The 27964-nt window shown below is 57.0% G+C and overlaps 1 protein-coding gene across 6 annotated transcripts in view; it reads left to right on the top strand.

The window, feature by feature from the left end:
• The window catches only part of Hdac4 (histone deacetylase 4), a 245499-nt gene that overhangs the window by 137319 nt on the left and 80216 nt on the right, over positions 1–27964 (top strand). For all 6 annotated transcript variants that reach the window (XM_042689062.1, XM_042689060.1, XM_042689065.1 and 3 more), the window contains one exon: positions 26177–26327. In XM_042689062.1, coding sequence (XP_042544996.1) covers positions 26177–26327 — 151 coding nt within the window. The remainder of the gene's footprint in view (positions 1–26176; positions 26328–27964) is intronic.

Here is a 27964-nt window from a genome sequence, read left to right as displayed (position 1 = left end):
CCTGCTACACATGAGCACACACAGATGTCTGCTCTGACACCTGCTACACATGAGCACACACAGATGTCTGCTCTGACACACCTGCTACACATGAGCACACACAGATGTCTGCTCTGACACCTGCTGCACATGAGCACACACAGATGTCTGCTCTGACACACCTGCTACACATGAGCACACAGATGTCTGCTCTGACACCTGCTACACATGAGCACACACAGATGTCTGCTCTGACACACCTGCTACACATGAGCACACACAGATGTCTGCTCTGACACACCTGCTACACATGAGCACACACAGATGTCTGCTCTGACACACCTGCTACACATGAGCACACAGAGATGTCTGCTCTGACACCTGCTACACATGAGCACACACAGATGTCTGCTCTGACACCTGCTGGACATGAGCACACACAGATGTCTGCTCTGACACACCTGCTACACATGAACACACACAGATGTATGCTCTGACACCTGCTGCACATGAGTACACAGAGATGTCTGCTCTGACACCTGCTACACATGAGCACACACAGGTGTCTGCTCTGACACCTGCTGCACATGAGCACACACAGATGTCTGCTCTGACAGCTGCTACACATGAGCACACACAGGTGTCTGCTCTGACACCTGCTGCACATGAGCACACACAGATGTCTGCTCTGACACCTGCTACACATGAGCACACACAGATGTCTGCTCTGACACACCAGCTACACATGAGCACACACAGATGTCTGCTCTGACAGCTGCTACACATGAGCACACAGATGTCTGCTCTGACACCTGCTACACATGAGCACACACACATGTCTGCTCTGACACACCTGCTACACATGAGCACACACAGATGTCTGCTCTGACACACCTGCTACACATGAGCACACACAGATGTCTGCTCTGACACACCTGCTGCACATGAGCACACACAGATGTCTGCTCTGACACCTGCTACACATGAGCACACAGATGTCTGCTCTGACACCTGCTACACATGAGCACACACGGATGTCTGCTCTGACACACCTGCTACACATGAGCACACACAGATGTCTGCTCTGACACCTGCTACACATGAGCACACACACGTCTGCTCTGACACACCTGCTACACATGAGCACACAGATGTCTGCTCTGACACCTGCTACACATGAGCACACACACATGTCTGCGCTGACACCTGCTACACATGAGCACACACAGATGTCTGCTCTGACACACCTGCTACACATGAGCACACACAGATGTCTGTTCTGACACCTGCTACACATGAGCACACAGATGTCTGCTCTGACACACCTGCTGGACATGAGCACACACAGATGTCTGCTCTGACACCTGCTACACATGAGCACACACAGATGTCTGCTCAGACACACCTGCTACACATGAGCACACAGATGTCTGCTCTGACACACCTGCTACACATGAGCACACAGATGTCTGCTCTGACAGCTGCTACACATGAGCACACACAGGTGTCTGCTCTGACACCTGCTGCACATGAGCACACACAGATGTCTGCTCTGACACCTGCTACACATGAGCACACACAGATGTCTGCTCTGACACACCTGCTACACATGAGCACACACAGATGTCTGCTCTGACAGCTGCTACACATGAGCACACAGATGTCTGCTCTGACACCTGCTACACATGAGCACACACACATGTCTGCTCTGACACACCTGCTACACATGAGCACACACAGATGTCTGCTCTGACACACCTGCTACACATGAGCACACACAGATGTCTGCTCTGACACACCTGCTGCACATGAGCACACACAGATGTCTGCTCTGACACCTGCTACACATGAGCACACAGATGTCTGCTCTGACACCTGCTACACATGAGCACACACGGATGTCTGCTCTAACACACCTGCTACACATGAGCACACACAGATGTCTGCTCTGACACCTGCTACACATGAGCACACACACGTCTGCTCTGACACACCTGCTACACATGAGCACACAGATGTCTGCTCTGACACCTGCTACACATGAGCACACACACATGTCTGCGCTGACACCTGCTACACATGAGCACACACAGATGTCTGCTCTGACACACCTGCTACACATGAGCACACACAGATGTCTGTTCTGACACCTGCTACACATGAGCACACAGATGTCTGCTCTGACACACCTGCTGGACATGAGCACACACAGATGTCTGCTCTGACACCTGCTACACATGAGCACACACAGATGTCTGCTCAGACACACCTGCTACACATGAGCACACAGATGTCTGCTCTGACACACCTGCTACACATGAGCACACAGATGTCTGCTCTGACACCTGCTACACATGAGCACACACAGATGTCTGCTCTGACACACCTGCTACACATGAGCACACACAGATGTCTGCTCTGACACACCTGCTACACATGAGCACACACAGATGTCTGCTCTGACACACCTGCTTCACATGAGCACACACAGATGTCTGCTCTGACACCTGCTACACATGAGCACACAGATGTCTGCTCTGACACCTGCTACACATGAGCACACACGGATGTCTACTCTGACACACCTGCTACACATGAGCACACACAGATGTCTGCTCTGACACCTGCTACACATGAGCACACACACATGTCTGCTCTGACACACCTGCTACACATGAGCACACAGATGTCTGCTCTGACACCTGCTACACATGAGCACACACACATGTCTGCTCTGACACCTGCTACACATGAGCACACACAGATGTCTGTTCTGACACCTGCTACACATGAGCACACAGATGTCTGCTCTGACACACCTGCTGGACATGAGCACACACAGATGTCTGCTCTGACACCTGCTACACATGAGCACACACAGATGTCTGCTCTGACACACCTGCTACACATGAGCACACAGATGTCTGCTCTGACACACCTGCTACACATGAGCACACAGATGTCTGCTCTGACACCTGCTACACATGAGCACACACAGATGTCTGCTCTGACAGACCTGCTACACATGAGCACACACAGATGTCTGCTCTGACACCTGCTACACATGAGCACACACAGATGTCTGCTCTGACACCTGCTACACATGAGCACACACAGATGTCTGCTCTGACACACCTGCTACACATGAGCACACACAGATGTCTGCTCTGACACCTGCTACACATGAGCACACACAGATTTCTGCTCTGACACCTGCTACACATGAGCACACACAGATGTCTGCTCTGACACACCTGCTACACATGAGCACACACAGATGTCTGCTCTGACACCTGCTACACATGAGCACACACAGATGTCTGCTCTGACACCTGCTACACATGAGCACACAGATGTCTGCTCTGACACACCTGCTACACATGAGCACACACAGATGTCTGCTGTGACACCTGCTACACATGAACACACACAGATGTCTGCTCTGATACACCTGCTACACATGAGCACACACAGACGTCTGCTCTGACACACCTGCTGCACATGAGCACACACAAGTCTGCTCTGACACCTGCTACACATGAGCACACACAGATGTCTGCTCTGACACACCTGCTACACATGAGCACACAGATGTCTGCTCTGACACACCTGCTACACATGAGCACACACAGATGTCTGCTCTGACACACCTGCTACACATGAGCACACAGATGTCTGCTCTGACACACCTGCTACACATGAGCACACACAGATGTCTGCTCTGACACACCTGCTACACATGAGCACACACAGATGTCTGCTCTGACACACCTGCTACACATTTGCACACACAGATGTCTGCTCTGACACCTGGTACACATGAGCACACAGATGTCTGCTCTGACACACCTGCTACACATGAGCACACACAGATGTCTGCTCTGACACCTGCTGCACATGAGCACACACAGATGTCTGCTCTGACACACCTGCTACACATGAGCACACACAGACGTCTGCTCTCACACACCTGCTACACATGAGCACACACCGATGTCTGCTCTGACACCTGCTACACATGAGCACACACAGATGTCTGCTCTGACACACCTGCTACACATGAGCACACACAGATGTCTGCTCTGACACACCTGCTACACATGAGCACACACAGATGTCTGCTCTGACACCTGCTACACATGAGCACACACAGACGTCTGCTCTGACACCTGCTACACATGAGCACACACAGACGTCTGCTCTGACACCTGCTACACATGAGCACACACAGACGTCTGCTCTGACACCTGCTACACATGAGCACACACAGATGTCTGCTCTGACACCTGCTGCACATGAGCACACAGATGTCTGCTCTGACACCTGCTACACATGAGCACACACAGATGTCTGCTCTGACACACCTGCTACACATGAGCACACACAGATGTCTGCTCTGACACCTGCTACACATGAGCACACACAGATGTCTGCTCTGACACCTGCTACACATGAGCACACAGATGTCTGCTCTGACACCTGCTACACACGAGCACACACAGATGTCTGCTCTGACACACCTGCTACACATGAGCACACACAGATGTCTGCTCTGACACACCTGCTACACATGAGCACACACAGATGTCTGCTCTGACACCTGCTGCACATGAGCACACACAGATGCCTGCTCTGACACACCTGCTACACATGAGCACACACAGATGTCTGCTCTGACACCTGCTACACATGAGCACACAGATGTCTGCTCTGACACACCTGCTACACATGCGCACACACAGATGTCTGCTCTGACACCTGCTACACATGAGCACACACAGATGTCTGCTCTGACACACCTGCTACACATGAGCACACACAGATGTCTGCTCTGACACCTGCTACACATGAGCACACACAGATGTCTGCTCTGACACCTGCTACACATGAGCACACAGATGTCTGCTCTGACAAACCTGCTACACATGAGCACACACAGATATCTGCTCTGACACCTGCTACACATGAACACACACAGATGTCTGCTCTGATACACCTGCTACACATGAGCACACACAGACGTCTGCTCTGACACACCTGCTGCACATGAGCACACACACATGTCTGCTCTGACACCTGCTACACATGAGCACACACAGATGTCTGCTCTGACACACCTGCTACACATGAGCACACAGATGTCTGCTCTGACACACCTGCTACACATGAGCACACACAGATGTCTGCTCTGACACACCTGCTACACATGAGCACACACAGATGTCTGGTCTGACACACCTGCTACACATGAGCACACACAGATGTCTGCTCTGACACCTGCTACACATGAGCACACACAGATGTCTGCTCTGACACACCTGCTACACATGAGCACACACAGATGTCTGCTCTGACACACCTGCTACACATGAGCACACAGATATCTGCTCTGACACCTGCTACACATGAGCACACACACATGTCTGCTCTGACACACCTGCTACACATGAGCACACACAGATGTCTGCTCTGACACACCTGCTACACATGAGCACACACAGATGTCTGCTCTGACACACCTGCTGCACATGAGCACACACAGATGTCTGCTCTGACACCTGCTACACATGAGCACACAGATGTCTGCTCTGACACCTGCTACACATGAGCACACACGGATGTCTGCTCTAACACACCTGCTACACATGAGCACACACAGATGTCTGCTCTGACACCTGCTACACATGAGCACACACACGTCTGCTCTGACACACCTGCTACACATGAGCACACAGATGTCTGCTCTGACACCTGCTACACATGAGCACACACACATGTCTGCGCTGACACCTGCTACACATGAGCACACACAGATGTCTGCTCTGACACACCTGCTACACATGAGCACACACAGATGTCTGTTCTGACACCTGCTACACATGAGCACACAGATGTCTGCTCTGACACACCTGCTGGACATGAGCACACACAGATGTCTGCTCTGACACCTGCTACACATGAGCACACACAGATGTCTGCTCAGACACACCTGCTACACATGAGCACACAGATGTCTGCTCTGACACACCTGCTACACATGAGCACACAGATGTCTGCTCTGACACCTGCTACACATGAGCACACACAGATGTCTGCTCTGACACACCTGCTACACATGAGCACACACAGATGTCTGCTCTGACACACCTGCTACACATGAGCACACACAGATGTCTGCTCTGACACACCTGCTTCACATGAGCACACACAGATGTCTGCTCTGACACCTGCTACACATGAGCACACAGATGTCTGCTCTGACACCTGCTACACATGAGCACACACGGATGTCTACTCTGACACACCTGCTACACATGAGCACACACAGATGTCTGCTCTGACACCTGCTACACATGAGCACACACACATGTCTGCTCTGACACACCTGCTACACATGAGCACACAGATGTCTGCTCTGACACCTGCTACACATGAGCACACACACATGTCTGCTCTGACACCTGCTACACATGAGCACACACAGATGTCTGTTCTGACACCTGCTACACATGAGCACACAGATGTCTGCTCTGACACACCTGCTGGACATGAGCACACACAGATGTCTGCTCTGACACCTGCTACACATGAGCACACACAGATGTCTGCTCTGACACACCTGCTACACATGAGCACACAGATGTCTGCTCTGACACACCTGCTACACATGAGCACACAGATGTCTGCTCTGACACCTGCTACACATGAGCACACACAGATGTCTGCTCTGACAGACCTGCTACACATGAGCACACACAGATGTCTGCTCTGACACCTGCTACACATGAGCACACACAGATGTCTGCTCTGACACCTGCTACACATGAGCACACACAGATGTCTGCTCTGACACACCTGCTACACATGAGCACACACAGATGTCTGCTCTGACACCTGCTACACATGAGCACACACAGATTTCTGCTCTGACACCTGCTACACATGAGCACACACAGATGTCTGCTCTGACACACCTGCTACACATGAGCACACACAGATGTCTGCTCTGACACCTGCTACACATGAGCACACACAGATGTCTGCTCTGACACCTGCTACACATGAGCACACAGATGTCTGCTCTGACACACCTGCTACACATGAGCACACACAGATGTCTGCTGTGACACCTGCTACACATGAACACACACAGATGTCTGCTCTGATACACCTGCTACACATGAGCACACACAGACGTCTGCTCTGACACACCTGCTGCACATGAGCACACACACGTCTGCTCTGACACCTGCTACACATGAGCACACACAGATGTCTGCTCTGACACACCTGCTACACATGAGCACACAGATGTCTGCTCTGACACACCTGCTACACATGAGCACACACAGATGTCTGCTCTGACACACCTGCTACACATGAGCACACAGATGTCTGCTCTGACACACCTGCTACACATGAGCACACACAGATGTCTGCTCTGACACACCTGCTACACATGAGCACACACAGATGTCTGCTCTGACACACCTGCTACACATTTGCACACACAGATGTCTGCTCTGACACCTGGTACACATGAGCACACAGATGTCTGCTCTGACACACCTGCTACACATGAGCACACACAGATGTCTGCTCTGACACCTGCTGCACATGAGCACACACAGATGTCTGCTCTGACACACCTGCTACACATGAGCACACACAGACGTCTGCTCTCACACACCTGCTACACATGAGCACACACCGATGTCTGCTCTGACACCTGCTACACATGAGCACACACAGATGTCTGCTCTGACACACCTGCTACACATGAGCACACACAGATGTCTGCTCTGACACACCTGCTACACATGAGCACACACAGATGTCTGCTCTGACACCTGCTACACATGAGCACACACAGACGTCTGCTCTGACACCTGCTACACATGAGCACACACAGACGTCTGCTCTGACACCTGCTACACATGAGCACACACAGACGTCTGCTCTGACACCTGCTACACATGAGCACACACAGATGTCTGCTCTGACACCTGCTGCACATGAGCACACAGATGTCTGCTCTGACACCTGCTACACATGAGCACACACAGATGTCTGCTCTGACACACCTGCTACACATGAGCACACACAGATGTCTGCTCTGACACCTGCTACACATGAGCACACACAGATGTCTGCTCTGACACCTGCTACACATGAGCACACAGATGTCTGCTCTGACACCTGCTACACACGAGCACACACAGATGTCTGCTCTGACACACCTGCTACACATGAGCACACACAGATGTCTGCTCTGACACACCTGCTACACATGAGCACACACAGATGTCTGCTCTGACACCTGCTGCACATGAGCACACACAGATGCCTGCTCTGACACACCTGCTACACATGAGCACACACAGATGTCTGCTCTGACACCTGCTACACATGAGCACACAGATGTCTGCTCTGACACACCTGCTACACATGCGCACACACAGATGTCTGCTCTGACACCTGCTACACATGAGCACACACAGATGTCTGCTCTGACACACCTGCTACACATGAGCACACACAGATGTCTGCTCTGACACCTGCTACACATGAGCACACACAGATGTCTGCTCTGACACCTGCTACACATGAGCACACAGATGTCTGCTCTGACAAACCTGCTACACATGAGCACACACAGATATCTGCTCTGACACCTGCTACACATGAACACACACAGATGTCTGCTCTGATACACCTGCTACACATGAGCACACACAGACGTCTGCTCTGACACACCTGCTGCACATGAGCACACACACATGTCTGCTCTGACACCTGCTACACATGAGCACACACAGATGTCTGCTCTGACACACCTGCTACACATGAGCACACAGATGTCTGCTCTGACACACCTGCTACACATGAGCACACACAGATGTCTGCTCTGACACACCTGCTACACATGAGCACACACAGATGTCTGGTCTGACACACCTGCTACACATGAGCACACACAGATGTCTGCTCTGACACCTGCTACACATGAGCACACACAGATGTCTGCTCTGACACACCTGCTACACATGAGCACACACAGATGTCTGCTCTGACACACCTGCTACACATGAGCACACAGATATCTGCTCTGACACCTGCTACACATGAGCACACACAGATGTCTGCTCTGACACCTGCTACACATGACCACACACACGTGTCTGCTCTGACACACCTGCTGCACATGAGAACACACACATGTCTGCTCTGACACACCGGCTACACATGAGCACACACAGATGTCTGCTCTGACACACCTGCTACACATAAGCACACAGATGTCTGCTCTGACACACCTGATGCACATGAGCACACACAGATGTCTGCTCTGACACACCTGCTACACATGAGCACACACAGATGTCTGCTCTGACACCTGCTACACATGAGCACACACAGATGTCTGCTCTGACACACCTGCTACACATGAGCACACACAGATGTCTGCTCTGACACCTGCTGCATGTGAGCACACACAGATGTCTGCTCTGACACACCTGCTACACATGAGCACACACAGATGTCTGCTCTGACACCTGCTACACATGAGCACACACAGATGTCTGCTCTGACACCTGCTACACATGAGCACACACAGATGTCTGCTCTGACACCTGCTACACATGAGCACACACAGATGTCTGCTCTGACACCTGTTACACATGACCACACACACGTGTCTGCTCTGACACACCTGCTACACATGAGCACACACAGATGTCTGCTCTGACACCTGCTGCACATGAGCACACACAGATGCCTGCTCTGACATACCTGCTACACATGAGCACACACAGATGTCTGCTCTGACACCTGCTGCACATGAGCACACACAGATGTCTGCTCTGACACACCTGCTACACATGAGCACACAGATGTCTGCTCTGACACCTGCTACACATGAGCACACACAGATGTCTGCTCTGACACACCTGCTACACATGAGCACACACAGATGTCTGCTCTGACACACCTGCTACACATGAGCACACACAGATGTCTGCTCTGACACACCTGCTACACATGAGCACACAGAGATGTCTGCTCTGACACCTGCTACACATGAGCACACACAGATGTCTGCTCTGACACCTGCTGGACATGAGCACACACAGATGTCTGCTCTGACACACCTGCTACACATGAACACACACAGATGTCTGCTCTGACACCTGCTGCACATGAGTACACAGAGATGTCTGCTCTGACACCTGCTACACATGAGCACACACAGGTGTCTGCTCTGACACCTGCTGCACATGAGCACACACAGATGTCTGCTCTGACAGCTGCTACACATGAGCACACACTGGTGTCTGCTCTGACACCTGCTGCACATGAGCACACACAGATGTCTGCTCTGACACCTGCTACACATGAGCACACACAGATGTCTGCTCTGACACACCTGCTACACATGAGCACACACACATGTCTGCTCTGACAGCTGCTACACATGAGCACACAGATGTCTGCTCTGACACCTGCTACACATGAGCACACACACATGTCTGCTCTGACACACCTGCTACACATGAGCACACACAGATGTCTGCTCTGACACACCTGCTACACATGAGCACACACAGATGTCTGCTCTGACACACCTGCTGCACATGAGCACACACAGATGTCTGCTCTGACACCTGCTACACATGAGCACACAGATGTCTGCTCTGACACCTGCTACACATGAGCACACACGGATGTCTGCTCTGACACACCTGCTACACATGAGCACACACAGATGTCTGCTCTGACACCTGCTACACATGAGCACACACACGTCTGCTCTGACACACCTGCTACACATGAGCACACAGATGTCTGCTCTGACACCTGCTACACATGAGCACACACACATGTCTGCGCTGACACCTGCTACACATGAGCACACACAGATGTCTGCTCTGACACACCTGCTACACATGAGCACACACAGATGTCTGTTCTGACACCTGCTACACATGAGCACACAGATGTCTGCTCTGACACACCTGCTGGATATGAGCACACACAGATGTCTGCTCTGACACCTGCTACACATGAGCACACACAGATGTCTGCTCAGACACCCCTGCTACACATGAGCACACAGATGTCTGCTCTGACACACCTGCTACACATGAGCACACAGATGTCTGCTCTGACAGCTGCTACACATGAGCACACACAGGTGTCTGCTCTGACACCTGCTGCACATGAGCACACACAGATGTCTGCTCTGACACCTGCTACACATGAGCACACACAGATGTCTGCTCTGACACACCTGCTACACATGAGCACACACAGATGTCTGCTCTGACAGCTGCTACACATGAGCACACAGATGTCTGCTCTGACACCTGCTACACATGAGCACACACACATGTCTGCTCTGACACACCTGCTACACATGAGCACACACAGATGTCTGCTCTGACACACCTGCTACACATGAGCACACACAGATGTCTGCTCTGACACACCTGCTGCACATGAGCACACACAGATGTCTGCTCTGACACCTGCTACACATGAGCACACAGATGTCTGCTCTGACACCTGCTACACATGAGCACACACGGATGTCTGCTCTGACACACCTGCTACACATGAGCACACACAGATGTCTGCTCTGACACCTGCTACACATGAGCACACACACGTCTGCTCTGACACACCTGCTACACATGAGCACACAGATGTCTGCTCTGACACCTGCTATACATGAGCACACACACATGTCTGCGCTGACACCTGCTACACATGAGCACACACAGATGTCTGCTCTGACACACCTGCTACACATGAGCACACACAGATGTCTGTTCTGACACCTGCTACACATGAGCACACAGAGGTCTGCTCTGACACACCTGCTGGACATGAGCACACACAGATGTCTGCTCTGACACCTGCTACACATGAGCACACACAGATGTCTGCTCAGACACACCTGCTACACATGAGCACACAGATGTCTGCTCTGACACTCCTGCTACACATGAGCACACAGATGTCTGCTCTGACACCTGCTACACATGAGCACACACAGATGTCTGCTCTGACACACCTGCTACACATGAGCACACACAGATGTCTGCTCTGACACACCTGCTACACATGAGCACACACAGATGTCTGCTCTGACACACCTGCTGCACATGAGCACACACAGATGTCTGCTCTGACACCTGCTACACATGAGCACACAGATGTCTGCTCTGACACCTGCTACACATGAGCACACACGGATGTCTACTCTGACACACCTGCTACACATGAGCACACACAGATGTCTGCTCTGACACCTGCTACACATGAGCACACACACATGTCTGCTCTGACACACCTGCTACACATGAGCACACAGATGTCTGCTCTGACACCTGCTACACATGAGCACACACAGACGTCTGCTGTGACACACCTGCTACACATGAGCACACACAGATGTCTGTTCTGACACCTGCTACACATGAGCACACAGATGTCTGCTCTGACACACCTGCTGGACATGAGCACACACAGATGTCTGCTCTGACACCTGCTACACATGAGCACACACAGATGTCTGCTCTGACACACCTGCTACACATGAGCACACAGATGTCTGCTCTGACACACCTGCTACACATGAGCACACAGATGTCTGCTCTGACACCTGCTACACATGAGCACACACAGATGTCTGCTCTGACAGACCTGCTACACATGAGCACACACAGATGTCTGCTCTGACACCTGCTACACATGAGCACACACAGATGTCTGCTCTGACACCTGCTACACATGAGCACACACAGATGTCTGCTCTCACACACCTGCTACACATGAGCACACACAGATGTCTGCTCTGACACCTGCTACACATGAGCACACACAGATTTCTGCTCTGACACCTGCTACACATGAGCACACACAGATGTCTGCTCTGACACACCTGCTACACATGAGCACACACAGATGTCTGCTCTGACACCTGCTACACATGAGCACACACAGATGTCTGCTCTGACACCTGCTACACATGAGCACACAGATGTCTGCTCTGACACACCTGCTACACATGAGCACACACAGATGTCTGCTCTGACACCTGCTACACATGAACACACACAGATGTCTGCTCTGATACACCTGCTACACATGAGCACACACAGACGTCTGCTCTGACACACCTGCTGCACATGAGCACACACACGTCTGCTCTGACACCTGCTACACATGAGCACACACAGATGTCTGCTCTGACACACCTGCTACACATGAGCACACAGATGTCTGCTCTGACACACCTGCTACACATGAGCACACACAGATGTCTGCTCTGACACACCTGCTACACATGAGCACACAGATGTCTGCTCTGACACACCTGCTACACATGAGCACACACAGATGTCTGCTCTGACACACCTGCTACACATGAGCACACACAGATGTCTGCTCTGACATACCTGCTACACATTTGCACACACAGATGTCTGCTCTGACACCTGGTACACATGAGCACACACAGATGTCTGCTCTGACACACCTGCTACACATGAGCACACACAGATGTCTGCTCTGACATACCTGCTACACATTTGCACACACAGATGTCTGCTCTGACACCTGGTACACATGAGCACACAGATGTCTGCTCTGACACACCTGCTACACATGAGCACACACAGATGTCTGCTCTGACACCTGCTGCACATGAGCACACACAGATGTCTGCTCTGACACACCTGCTACACATGAGCACACACAGACGTCTGCTCTCACACACCTGCTACACATGAGCACACACCGATGTCTGCTCTGACACCTGCTACACATGAGCACACACAGATGTCTGCTCTGACACACCTGCTACACATGAGCACACACAGATGTCTGCTCTGACACACCTGCTACACATGAGCACACACAGATGTCTGCTCTGACACCTGCTACACATGAGCACACACAGACGTCTGCTCTGACACCTGCTACACATGAGCACACACAGACGTCTGCTCTGACACCTGCTACACATGAGCACACACAGACGTCTGCTCTGACACCTGCTACACATGAGCACACACAGATGTCTGCTCTGACACCTGCTGCACATGAGCACACAGATGTCTGCTCTGACACCTGCTACACATGAGCACACACAGATGTCTGCTCTGACACCTGCTACACATGAGCACACACAGATGTCTGTTCTGACACCTGCTACACATGAGCACACACAGATGTCTGCTCTGACACACCTGCTACACATGAGCACACACAGATGTCTGCTCTGACACACCTGCTACACATGAGCACACACAGATGTCTGCTCTGACACCTGCTACACATGAGCACACAGATGTCTGCTCTGACACCTGCTACACATGAGCACACACAGATGTCTGCTCTGACACACCTGCTACACATGAGCACACACAGATGTCTGCTCTGACACCTGCTGCACATGAGCACACACAGATGTCTGCTCTGACACACCTGCTACACATGAGCACACACAGATGTCTGCTCTGACACCTGCTACACATGAGCACACAGATGTCTGCTCTGACACACCTGCTACACATGAGCACACACAGATGTCTGCTCTGACACCTGCTACACATGAGCATACAGATGTCTGCTCTGACACACCTGCTACACATGCGCACACACAGATGTCTGCTCTGACACCTGCTACACATGAGCACACAGATGTCTGCTCTGATACACCTGCTACACATGAGCACATACAGATGTCTGCTCTGACACACCTGCTACACATGAGCACACACAGATGTCTGCTCTGACACACCTGCTGCACATGAGCACACACAGATGTCTGCTCTGACACCTGCTGCACATGAGCACACACAAATGTCTGCTCTGACACACCTGCTACACATGAGCACACAGAGATGTCTGCTCTGACACACCTGCTACTCATGAGCACACAGATGTCTGCTCTGACACCTGCTGCACATGAGCACACACAGATGTCTGCTCTGACACACCTGCTGCACATGAGCACACACAGATGTCTGCTCTGACACAGCTGCTACACATGAGCACACACAGATGTCTGCTCTGACACCTGCTGCACATGAGCACACACAGATGTCTGCTCTGACACACCTGCTACACATGAGCACACACAGATGTCTGCTCTGACACACCTGCTACACATGAGCACACACAGATGTCTGCTCTGACACCTGCTACACATGAGCACACAGATGTCTGCTCTGACACCTGCTACACATGAGCACACACAGGTGTCTGCTCTGACACACCTGCTACACATTAGCACACACAGATGTCTGCTCTGACACCTGCTGCACATGAGCACACACAGATGTCTGCTCTGACACACCTGCTACACATGAGCACACACAGATGTCTGCTCTGACACACCTGCTGCACATGAGCACACACAGATGTCTGCTCTGACACCTGCTGCACATGAGCACACACAAATGTCTGCTCTGACACACCTGCTACACATGAGCACACAGAGATGTCTGCTCTGACACACCTGCTACTCATGAGCACACAGATGTCTGCTCTGACACCTGCTGCACATGAGCACACACAGATGTCTGCTCTGACACACCTGCTGCACATGAGCACACACAGATGTCTGCTCTGACACAGCTGCTACACATGAGCACACACAGATGTCTGCTCTGACACCTGCTGCACATGAGCACACACAGATGTCTGCTCTGACACACCTGCTACACATGAGCACACACAGATGTCTGCTCTGACACACCTGCTACACATGAGCACACACAGATGTCTGCTCTGACACCTGCTACACATGAGCACACAGATGTCTGCTCTGACACCTGCTACACATGAGCACACACAGGTGTCTGCTCTGACACACCTGCTACACATTAGCACACACAGATGTCTGCTCTGACACCTGCTGCACATGAGCACACACAGATGTCTGCTCTGACACACCTGCTACACATGAACACACACACAGATGTCTGCTCTGACACCTGCTACACATGAGCACACACAGATGTCTGCTCTGACACCTGCTACACATGAGCACACAGATGTCTGCTCTGACACACCTGCTGCACGTGAGCACACACAGGTGTCTGTTCTGACACCTGCTGCACGTGAGCACACACAGATGTCTGTTCTGACACCTGCTGCATGTGAGCACACACAGATGGACACCTGCTGGACATGAGCACATACAGGTGTGTGCTCTGCTACACCTGCTGGGCATGAGCCCACAGATGTCTGCTCTGACACACTTGCTGCACTCAGATATGCAGCTCACTTCTCCATAAGAGGGTGGTTTCCTGAGTGTAGCTGGGAGCAGCCTCTTGAACTAAACCTGGACACAGTTTATCCCTGTGCATTTACTGTTTGTTCATAACGCTGTAATCTGATTTTCTTCCTAAGTGGTAGGAAGAGCCTCTGTTCTGACGTTGTTAGTGAGCTTCTGGAGCAGGCGCAAAGTGTCAGTGTGGACTTACCACAGCTGACGAGCAGCAAGCCCTGTCCAGGCAGGACACTGCCAGCACTAGAAACCTGGTGGGTGAGGCCTCTCCTTTATCGACGTGCACTGTGTTTGCCTGGGCTCCACTGGACGCCTTGTGATCTGAGCGTGGCTTTAGTGCTTCTAAGAGGGCTATGAGGTTCAGCTTGCTAATAGAGTGCTTGCCTTGCCGACCCCAGTACGAGGGGGAGAAAAGGCAAAAAGAAATCATCTTTGGATGATACCTTTCCAAAGCACGGCTGATGATGAAGGTCTCGAAAGCAGTCATGGAGCTCATCTCAGCCATCAGTGTTTGCACTGACTGTCTCTTGTAGTCTTCACAGCACTGATGGACATCCTATTGCTAAATGGAGCTGCAGAGAAGCCAGCCAAGTCCAAGGGGCGCTGCATGAGAGGGGAGCCCCGCTAGGGCTCCGGGACATGCACCATGGCCCAGCCAAGGCTATCCCGTCACGAGAGGGGAGCCCCGCTAGGGCTCCGGGACACACACCGTGGGCCAGCCAAAGTTCTCCCATGAGAGAAGAGCCCCGCTAGGGCCCTGGACACGCACCGTGGCCCAGACAAGGCTCTCCCGTCACGAGAGGGGAGCCCCGCTAGGGCCCTGGACACGCACCGTGGCCCAGACAAGGCTCTCCCGTCACGAGAGGAGAGCCCCGCTAGGGCCCTGGACACGCACCGTGGCCCAGACAAGGCTCTCCCGTCACGAGAGGAGAGCCCGCTAGGGCTCCAGGACACACACCATGGCCCAGCCAAGGCTCTCCTACGAGAGGGGAGCCCCGCTAGGGCCCCGACATGCACCGCGGCCCAGCAAGTCTTTTTGTCCCTGTGTTGCTGGCCAGTTTTTGTCAGTCTCTTCTGCTCAGTGCAAGGTGTGGAAGCTGCTTGCCTCTTTCCATCCTGCAGCCCCCAGAAGACCATCTTAAGCTGGACTTTGGAATGTAGGGTTTGTTGTTGTTTGTTTGTTGAAGCGCCCGCAGAGACAGGGGTGCGGTACATGCGCTGGTATGCATGAAGCATGGGCCTGGACAGCCAGCTGGCTTTGCCTGCCACGCTGTTGTTGGCCCTGTCACCTTCTGCAGTCCCTGTGTCTGTGAGGGCCCTACCCCATGGGTCTGAGTGGGCTTCCCTGCCTGGGAATGCTAAGCCAGCCTTTCCCCTCTCTCCTGCACTGATATGGGGACTGCCTACAGCCTGCTCCAGCTCTGTCCACGTGCTCCCCTCTGCAGATGACTCCTACCTCCCTCGAGGCCTGGGTGGATGTGTTTGACTTATTTTCTCAGGAGGCCCTGCCTGATCTCCTAGACTGTTGAACTGGGGCTATCTCAATTGCCAGCTGCCTCACTCGGCCTAGGAATCCTGGTCATGTGTGGTCACGGCCATGACTGGCTAGTTCTGGTCAGAGCCCAAGGTGCTGTCCCTGGGCTTCCCTTGAGTCTTGTGGGAGCTCTGACATCAGGCTGCTTCTACAGATGGGCCACAGAGGCCAGCTTGGTGGGATGTATGGGCAGAGCCCGGGTGAGGCCCCTCAGCCCGGGCTGTTGGTGGAAAGTGTGGTGGCCCAGGGGTTCTTGATGGGTCTTCACAGTGTGCACCGCCTGCCCCTTGTAAGTGGACGTTCTGTCGCTTTTGTGTATTTCTTCTTGACATATTTCTCTGTTGTGGTACAAGTAGTTTCACTGGCCAGCAGCACCTCTGTGGGATAGAGGGACAGTGTTTACATGATAGACGGACCGATCTCCCAAGTCAGCCCAGGCCTCTTGGAAAACTCGCAGAGCCGTCCTTGGATCCACTGCCCTCTAAGGGCCCTGCCAGAGGTCTGCGAGGGGTAGTACCCACCAGGATGGGAGCCTTACTGCATGCACCAGTGCACCAAGATCATACACATGCTTGCATACTTTGTGTGCACACAAGGCATGCAACCACACACATGCACGTGTCAATGCACACGACACTTGGAACAATTCAGTGCCCATGAGTGCATTTTTATGCACAGATGGACCAGCTGTTAACTGTGTATGTTCTTCTCCCTCACTTATCTGCATACCCTACACTCTGTTCTGGAGCCAGCCGGCCTGGCAGAGGCCCTCCTCATCGAGTACTTGGTTCAGCTATGCCTTGGTCTCTTCTTTTGTAAAGCACCTCCAGTGTCACTCAGTACAGAGCACTCCTAAGAGACTCCATGTGTCCCAGCTACATCGTCACTGCCTTCCCATTGTTGATGAGTGCTGTAGTCCGAGTGGCTGAAGGGACATTTCAGTCCATCCTCATCCTTGGACACTGAGCACATATAGTGGAAGCATTGCTGCAGGTTAGATTTTTCCCCATAGAAAGTTCTGTGGACCACCTGGCTACCAGTTGTATTTTCATGGCTCCATATCTCCCCTCTTTCTGCAAGGGAGCAAGGCCAGCAACCAGCCACAGATCCACACAGGATACAGCATGTGTTGGGCTAAGGTAGAGAGCTCAGGGCTCTGCTCCCCAAGTGACTGAGGGAGCCAGAGCCCGGTGGGACCACTCTTTCACCCCTTTTCCAGCACAGTATTTGGATATGGTGCAGCTCAGTGTTTTTCCCACTTACTTCTGCTGCTTCTAGGGTCCCCTCTCCTTCTTTGCCTCCTTAGCAGAGTCTTGTTAATTCATGACTGTATATGTAGTTTTATCTGGCTTATTTGATAGCAAATACTGTTTTTTCTTACGTTTTGTATATTAATTTTCTTCATTATAAAGATACTGAAGATTTTTATGTCATGTTTTGAAATCTGAGTTCTCGCTCTCAGGCATGTGTGAGTACTATGTCTGGCAGCTGGGGGCCCCAGGAGCCTTTCCTCCACAGGCAGAGAGAGGGCCCTGCCCAGGGCTCCCCGACACCCCCCTGCTCCCCTAAAGCCTTCTCATCCAGGACTCCCCGACACCCCGTCCTCCTCCCCTGCAGCCTTCTCATCCAGGACTCCCCGACACCCCGTCCTCCCCCCCTGCAGCCTTCTCGTCCAGGACTCCCTCCCCGACACCCCGTCCTCCTCCCCTGCAGCCTTCTCATCCAGGACTCCCTCCCCGACAGCCCGTCCTCCTCCCCTGCAGCCTTCTCATCCAGGACTCCCTCCCCGACACCCCGTCCTCCTCCCCTGCAGCCTTCTCGTCCAGGACTCCCTCCCCGACACCCCGTCCTCCTCCCCTGCAGCCTTCTCATCCAGGACTCCCTCCCCGACACCCCGTCCTCCCCTGCAGCCTTCTCATCCAGGACTCCCTCCCCGACACCCCGTCCTCCTCCCCTGCAGCCTTCTCATCCAGGACTCCCTCCCCGACAGCCCGTCCTCCTCCCCTGCAGCCTTCTCATCCAGGACTCCCTCCCCGACAGCCTGTCCTCCTCCCCTGCAGCCTTCTCGTCCAGGACTCCCCGACACCCCGTCCTCCCCCCCTGCAGCCTTCTCGTCCAGGACTCCCTCCCCGACACCCCGTCCTCCTCCCCTGCAGCCTTCTCGTCCAGGACTCCCTCCCCGACACCCCGTCCTCCTCCCCTGCAGCCTTCTCGTCCAGGACTCCCTCCCCGACACCCCGTCCTCCCCCCCTGCAGCCTTCTCATCCAGGACTCCCTCCCTGACACCCCGTCCTCCCCTGCAGCCTTCTCGTCCAGGACTCCCTCCCCGACACCCCGTCCTCCCCTGCAGCCTTCTCATCCAGGACTCCCCGACACCCCGTCCTCCTCCCCTGCAGCCTTCTCATCCAGGACTCCCTCCCTGACACCCCGTCCTCCCCTGCAGCCTTCTCGTCCAGGACTCCCTCCCCGACACCCCGTCCTCCCCTGCAGCCTTCTCATCCAGGACTCCCCGACAGCCCGTCCTCCTCCCCTGCAGCCTTCTCATCCAGGACTCCCTCCCCGACACCCCGTCCTCCTCCCCTGCAGCCTTCTCATCCAGGACTCCCTCCCCGACACCCCGTCCTCCCCCCCTGCAGCCTTCTCATCCAGGACTCCCCAACACCCCGTCCTCCCCCCCTGCAGCCTTCTCATCCAGGACTCCCCGACACCCCGTCCTCCCCCCCTGCAGCCTTCTCATCCAGGACTCCCCGACACCCCGTCCTCCCCCCCTGCAGCCTTCTCATCCAGGACTCCCCAACACCCCGTCCTCCCCCCCTGCAGCCTTCTCGTCCAGGACTCCCCGACACCCCGTCCTCCTCCCCTGCAGCCTTCTCATCCAGGACTCCCCGACACCCCGTCCTCCCCTGCAGCCTTCTCATCCAGGACTCCCCGACACCCCGTCCTCCCCCCCTGCAGCCTTCTCATCCAGGACTCACTCCCCGACACCCCGTCCTCCCCCCCTGCAGCCTTCTCGTCCAGGACTCCCCGACACCCCGTCCTCCCCCCCTGCAGCCTTCTCGTCCAGGACTCCCTCCCCGACACCCCGTCCTCCTCCCCTGCAGCCTTCTCGTCCAGGACTCCCTCCCCGACACCCCGTCCTCCCCCCCTGCAGCCTTCTCATCCAGGACTCCCTCCCCGACACCCCGTCCTCCCCCCCTGCAGCCTTCTCATCCAGGACTCCCCAACACCCCGTCCTCCCCCCCTGCAGCCTTCTCATCCAGGACTCCCCGACACCCCGTCCTCCCCTGCAGCCTTCTCATCCAGGACTCCCCGACACCCCGTCCTCCCCCCCTGCAGCCTTCTCATCCAGGACTCCCTCCCCGACACCCCGTCCTCCCCCCCTGCAGCCTTCTCGTCCAGGACTCCCCGACACCCCGTCCTCCCCCCCTGCAGCCTTCTCGTCCAGGACTCCCTCCCCGACACCCCGTCCTCCTCCCCTGCAGCCTTCTCGTCCAGGACTCCCTCCCCGACACCCCGTCCTCCCCCCCTGCAGCCTTCTCATCCAGGACTCCCTCCCCGACACCCCGTCCTCCTCCCCTGCAGCCTTCTCATCCAGGACTCCCTCCCCGACACCCCGTCCTCCCCCCCTGCAGCCTTCTCATCCAGGACTCCCCAACACCCCGTCCTCCCCCCCTGCAGCCTTCTCATCCAGGACTCCCCGACACCCCGTCCTCCCCCCCTGCAGCCTTCTCATCCAGGACTCCCCGACACCCCGTCCTCCCCCCCTGCAGCCTTCTCATCCAGGACTCCCCGACACCCCGTCCTCCCCCCCTGCAGCCTTCTCATCCAGGACTCCCCGACACCCCGTCCTCCCCCCCTGCAGCCTTCTCATCCAGGACTCCCTCCCCGACACCCCGTCCTCCTCCCCTGCAGCCTTCTCGTCCAGGACTCCCTCCCCGACACCCCGTCCTCCCCCCCTGCAGCCTTCTCATCCAGGACTCCCCGACACCCCGTCCTCCTCCCCTGCAGCCTTCTCATCCAGGACTCCCCGACACCCCGTCCTCCTCCCCTGCAGCCTTCTCATCCAGGACTCCCTCCCCGACACCCCGTCCTCCTCCCCTGCAGCCTTCTCATCCAGGACTCCCCAACACCCCGTCCTCCTCCCCTGCAGCCTTCTCATCCAGGACTCCCTCCCCGACAGCCTGTCCTCCTCCCCTGCAGCCTTCTCATCCAGGACTCCCTCCCCGACAGCCTGTCCTCCTCCCCTGCAGCCTTCTCATCCAGGACTCCCTCCCCGACAGCCTGTCCTCCTCCCCTGCAGCCTTCTCGTCCAGGACTCCCCGACACCCCGTCCTCCCCCCCTGCAGCCTTCTCGTCCAGGACTCCCTCCCCGACACCCCGTCCTCCTCCCCTGCAGCCTTCTCGTCCAGGACTCCCTCCCCGACACCCCGTCCTCCTCCCCTGCAGCCTTCTCGTCCAGGACTCCCTCCCCGACACCCCGTCCTCCCCCCCTGCAGCCTTCTCATCCAGGACTCCCTCCCCGACACCCCGTCCTCCCCTGCAGCCTTCTCGTCCAGGACTCCCTCCCCGACACCCCGTCCTCCCCTGCAGCCTTCTCATCCAGGACTCCCCGACACCCCGTCCTCCTCCCCTGCAGCCTTCTCATCCAGGACTCCCTCCCCGACACCCCGTCCTCCTCCCCTGCAGCCTTCTCATCCAGGACTCCCTCCCCGACACCCCGTCCTCCTCCCCTGCAGCCTTCTCGTCCAGGACTCCCTCCCCGACACCCCGTCCTCCCCCCCTGCAGCCTTCTCATCCAGGACTCCCCAACACCCCGTCCTCCCCCCCTGCAGCCTTCTCATCCAGGACTCCCCGACACCCCGTCCTCCCCCCCTGCAGCCTTCTCATCCAGGACTCCCCGACACCCCGTCCTCCCCCCCTGCAGCCTTCTCATCCAGGACTCCCCAACACCCCGTCCTCCCCCCCTGCAGCCTTCTCGTCCAGGACTCCCCGACACCCCGTCCTCCTCCCCTGCAGCCTTCTCATCCAGGACTCCCCGACACCCCGTCCTCCCCTGCAGCCTTCTCATCCAGGACTCCCCGACACCCCGTCCTCCCCCCCTGCAGCCTTCTCATCCAGGACTCCCTCCCCGACACCCCGTCCTCCCCCCCTGCAGCCTTCTCGTCCAGGACTCCCTCCCCGACACCCCGTCCTCCTCCCCTGCAGCCTTCTCATCCAGGACTCCCTCCCCGACACCCCGTCCTCCTCCCCTGCAGCCTTCTCATCCAGGACTCCCTCCCCGACACCCCGTCCTCCTCCCCTGCAGCCTTCTCGTCCAGGACTCCCCGACACCCCGTCCTCCCCCCCTGCAGCCTTCTCATCCAGGACTCCCTCCCCGACACCCCGTCCTCCTCCCCTGCAGCCTTCTCGTCCAGGACTCCCTCCCCGACACCCCGTCCTCCCCCCCTGCAGCCTTCTCATCCAGGACTCCCTCCCCGACACCCCGTCCTCCCCTGCAGCCTTCTCGTCCAGGACTCCCCGACACCCCGTCCTCCTCCCCTGCAGCCTTCTCATCCAGGACTCCCTCCCCGACACCCCGTCCTCCTCCCCTGCAGCCTTCTCGTCCAGGACTCCCTCCCCGACACCCCGTCCTCCTCCCCTGCAGCCTTCTCATCCAGGACTCCCCGACACCCCGTCCTCCCCCCCTGCAGCCTTCTCATCCAGGACTCCCCGACACCCCGTCCTCCCCCCCTGCAGCCTTCTCATCCAGGACTCCCTCCCCGACACCCCGTCCTCCTCCCCTGCAGCCTTCTCATCCAGGACTCCCCAACACCCCGTCCTCCCCCCCTGCAGCCTTCTCATCCAGGACTCCCTCCCCGACACCCCGTCCTCCTCCCCTGCAGCCTTCTCGTCCAGGACTCCCTCCCCGACACCCCGTCCTCCCCCCCTGCAGCCTTCTCATCCAGGACTCCCCGACACCCCGTCCTCCTCCCCTGCAGCCTTCTCGTCCAGGACTCCCCGACACCCCGTCCTCCCCCCCTGCAGCCTTCTCATCCAGGACTCCCTCCCCGACACCCCGTCCTCCCCTGCAGCCTTCTCATCCAGGACTCCCTCCCCGACACCCCGTCCTCCCCGCCTGCAGCCTTCTCGTCCAGGACTCCCCGACACCCCGTCCTCCTCCCCTGCAGCCTTCTCGTCCAGGACTCCCTCCCCGACACCCCGTCCTCCCCCCCTGCAGCCTTCTCATCCAGGACTCCCTCCCCGACACCCCGTCCTCCCCTGCAGCCTTCTCGTCCAGGACTCCCCGACACCCCGTCCTCCTCCCCTGCAGCCTTCTCATCCAGGACTCCCTCCCCGACACCCCGTCCTCCTCCCCTGCAGCCTTCTCGTCCAGGACTCCCTCCCCGACACCCCGTCCTCCTCCCCTGCAGCCTTCTCATCCAGGACTCCCCGACACCCCGTCCTCCCCCCCTGCAGCCTTCTCATCCAGGACTCCCCGACACCCCGTCCTCCCCCCCTGCAGCCTTCTCATCCAGGACTCCCTCCCCGACACCCCGTCCTCCTCCCCTGCAGCCTTCTCATCCAGGACTCCCCAACACCCCGTCCTCCCCCCCTGCAGCCTTCTCATCCAGGACTCCCTCCCCGACACCCCGTCCTCCCCCCCTGCAGCCTTCTCATCCAGGACTCCCTCCCCGACACCCCGTCCTCCCCCCCTGCAGCCTTCTCATCCAGGACTCCCTCCCCGACACCCCGTCCTCCTCCCCTGCAGCCTTCTCATCCAGGACTCCCCGACACCCCGTCCTCCTCCCCTGCAGCCTTCTCATCCAGGACTCCCCGACACCCCGTCCTCCCCCCCTGCAGCCTTCTCGTCCAGGACTCCCCGACAGCCCGTCCTCCTCCCCTGCAGCCTTCTCATCCAGGACTCCCTCCCCGACACCCCGTCCTCCTCCCCTGCAGCCTTCTCATCCAGGACTCCCTCCCCGACAGCCCGTCCTCCTCCCCTGCAGCCTTCTCATCCAGGACTCCCTCCCCGACACCCCGTCCTCCTCCCCTGCAGCCTTCTCATCCAGGACTCCCCGACAGCCCGTCCTCCTCCCCTGCAGCCTTCTCATCCAGGACTCCCTCCCCGACACCCCGTCCTCCCCCCTGCAGCCTTCTCATCCAGGACTCCCCGACAGCCCGTCCTCCTCCCCTGCAGCCTTCTCATCCAGGACTCCCCGACACCCCGTCCTCCTCCCCTGCAGCCTTCTCATCCAGGACTCCCCGACACCCCGTCCTCCTCCCCTGCAGCCTTCTCGTCCAGGACTCCCCGACACCCCGTCCCCCCCTGCAGCCTTCTCGTCCAGGACTCCCCGACACCCCGTCCTCCTCCCTGCAGCCTTCTCATCCAGGACTCCCTCCCCGACACCCCGTCCTCCTCCCCTGCAGCCTTCTCGTCCAGGACTCCCTCCCCGACACCCCGTCCTCCTCCCCTGCAGCCTTCTCATCCAGGACTCCCTCCCCGACACCCCGTCCTCCTCCCCTGCAGCCTTCTCATCCAGGACTCCCCGACAGCCCGTCCTCCTCCCCTGCAGCCTTCTCATCCAGGACTCCCTCCCCGACACCCCGTCCTCCCCCCTGCAGCCTTCTCATCCAGGACTCCCCGACAGCCCGTCCTCCTCCCCTGCAGCCTTCTCATCCAGGACTCCCCGACACCCCGTCCTCCTCCCCTGCAGCCTTCTCGTCCAGGACTCCCCGACACCCCGTCCTCCCCTGCAGCCTTCTCGTCCAGGACTCCCTCCCCGACAGCCTGTCCTCCCCCCCTGCAGCCTTCTCGTCGTGGTCAGGACATAGTCGTTTTTCCTGTCTTAAATCTGAGCGTGGCACTCACTTCTGTGCTTCCTTCCTTATGTGCCTAGACGCCCTCCCTGGGCCTGTTAAGCCTGCCGGGTAAGGGTGTGTGGTGTGTGCATGTGTTCTGGTGCCTGGGTCCTATGGCTCAAGTGGGAGAAGTTCATGCGTGCTCCTCTGCAGGCCCTTGGTGGATGTGCCTCCTCACCAGCTGGAGTCCTGGGCTGAGCTGCCAGGCCTTCAGGCAGCTGTGTTCCACCTAAGGAAGTGTTCAGCAGGGATCTAGACTGGGACATTCTTACAGAAGTATCTTTTCAAGGTTGCCCACTCTTCCTGCCTGTTCTCTTGCAGTGATTTAGTGGTGCCCACCTAAAGGGTAGAGGGTGCAGCAGTCTCTGCAGCCCTTCCTTGTCTATGGCTACTTTTGTGAGGCATGAGGGTCATGCCAGCACAGGTGGGCCTACAGAGGCCCAGGATGGACGGTGGGTTGGCTGGCTCCTTGGTGTTGTGGATCCAAGGCTCTGATGTCTGTCCTTCTCCACCTGTAGCAGCAGCAGGAGATGCTGGCCATGAAACACCAGCAGGAGCTGCTGGAGCACCAGCGCAAGCTGGAGCGGCACCGCCAGGAGCAGGAGCTGGAGAAGCAGCACCGCGAGCAGAAACTGCAGCAGCTCAAGAACAAGGAGAAGGGCAAGGAGAGTGAGTGTGGGGTCAGGGGAAGGAGGGGGGGCAGGAGGGAGGGAGTGTGGGGTCAGGGGAAGGAGGGGAGGGCAGGAGGGAGGGCAGGAGAGAGGGAGTGTGGGGTCAGGGGAAGGAGGGGAGGGCAGGAGAGAGGGAGTGTGGGGTCAGGGGAAGGAGGGGAGGGCAGGAGAGAGGGAGTGTAGGGTCAGGGGAAGGAGGGGAGGGCAGGAGGGAGGGCAGGAGAGAGGGAGTGTGGGGTCAGGGGAAGGAGGGGAGGGCAGGAGAGAGGGAGTGTAGGGTCAGGGGAAGGAGGGGAGGGCAGGAGGGAGGGCAGGAGAGAGGGAGTGTGGGGTCAGGGGAAGGAGGGGAGGGCAAGAGGGAGGGCAGGAGAGAGGGAGTGTGGGGTCAGGGGAAGGAGGGGAGGGCAGGAGAGAGGGAGTGTGGGGTCAGGGGAAGGAGGGGAGGGCAGGAGGGAGGGCAGGAGAGAGGGAGTGTGGGGTCAGGGGAAGGAGGGGAGGGCAGGAGAGAGGGAGTGTGGGGTCAGGGGAAGGAGGGGAGGGCAGGAGGGAGGGCAGGAGAGAGGGAGTGTGGGGTCAGGGGAAGGAGGGGAGGGGAGGAGGGGAGGGCAGGAGGGAGGGAGTGTGGGGTCAGGGGAAGGAGGGGAGGGCAGGAGGGAGGGCAGGAGAGAGGGAGTGTGGGTTCAGGGGAAGGATGGGACGGCAGGAGGGAGGGCAGGAGAGAGGGAGTGTGGGGTCAGGGGAAGGAGGGGAGGGCAAGAGGGAGGGCAGGAGGGAGGGAGTGTGGGGTCAGGGGAAGGAGGGGAGGGCAAGAGGGAGGGCAGGAGAGAGGGAGTGTGGGGTCAGGGGAAGGAGGGGAGGGCAAGAGGGAGGGCAGGAGAGAGGGAGTGTGGGGTCAGGGGAAGGAGGGGAGGGCAGGAGAGAGGGAGTGTGGGGTCAGGGGAAGGAGGGGAGGGCAAGAGGGAGGGCAGGAGAGAGGGAGTGTGGGGTCAGGGGAAGGAGGGGAGGGCAAGAGGGAGGGCAGGAGAGAGGGAGTGTGGGGTCAGGGGAAGGAGGGGAGGGCAGGAGAGAGGGAGTGTGGGGTCAGGGGAAGGAGGGGAGGGGAGGAGGGGAGGGCAGGAGGGAGGGAGTGTGGGGTCAGGGGAAGGAGGGGAGGGCAGGAGGGAGGGCAGGAGAGAGGGAGTGTGGGTTCAGGGGAAGGATGGGACGGCAGGAGGGAGGGCAGGAGAGAGGGAGTGTGGGGTCAGGGGAAGGAGGGGAGGGCAAGAGGGAGGGCAGGAGGGAGGGAGTGTGGGGTCAGGGGAAGGAGGGGAGGGCAAGAGGGAGGGCAGGAGAGAGGGAGTGTGGGGTCAGGGGAAGGAGGGGAGGGCAAGAGGGAGGGCAGGAGAGAGGGAGTGTGGGGTCAGGGGAAGGAGGGGAGGGCAGGAGAGAGGGAGTGTGGGGTCAGGGGAAGGAGGGGAGGGCAAGAGGGAGGGCAGGAGAGAGGGAGTGTGGGGTCAGGGGAAGGAGGGGAGGGCAAGAGGGAGGGCAGGAGAGAGGGAGTGTGGGGTCAGGGGAAGGAGGGGAGGGCAGGAGAGAGGGAGTGTGGGTTCAGGGGAAGGAGGGGAGGGCAGGAGGGAGGGCAGGAGGGAGGGAGTG

Source organism: Dipodomys spectabilis, unplaced genomic scaffold (assembly GCF_019054845.1).
Source record: "Dipodomys spectabilis isolate Male_0828 unplaced genomic scaffold, ASM1905484v1 ptg000124l, whole genome shotgun sequence".
NCBI lineage: Eukaryota > Metazoa > Chordata > Mammalia > Rodentia > Heteromyidae > Dipodomys > Dipodomys spectabilis.
Note: the sequence above shows the minus strand (reverse complement) of the source record. Positions and strands in the feature narration are given on the sequence as shown.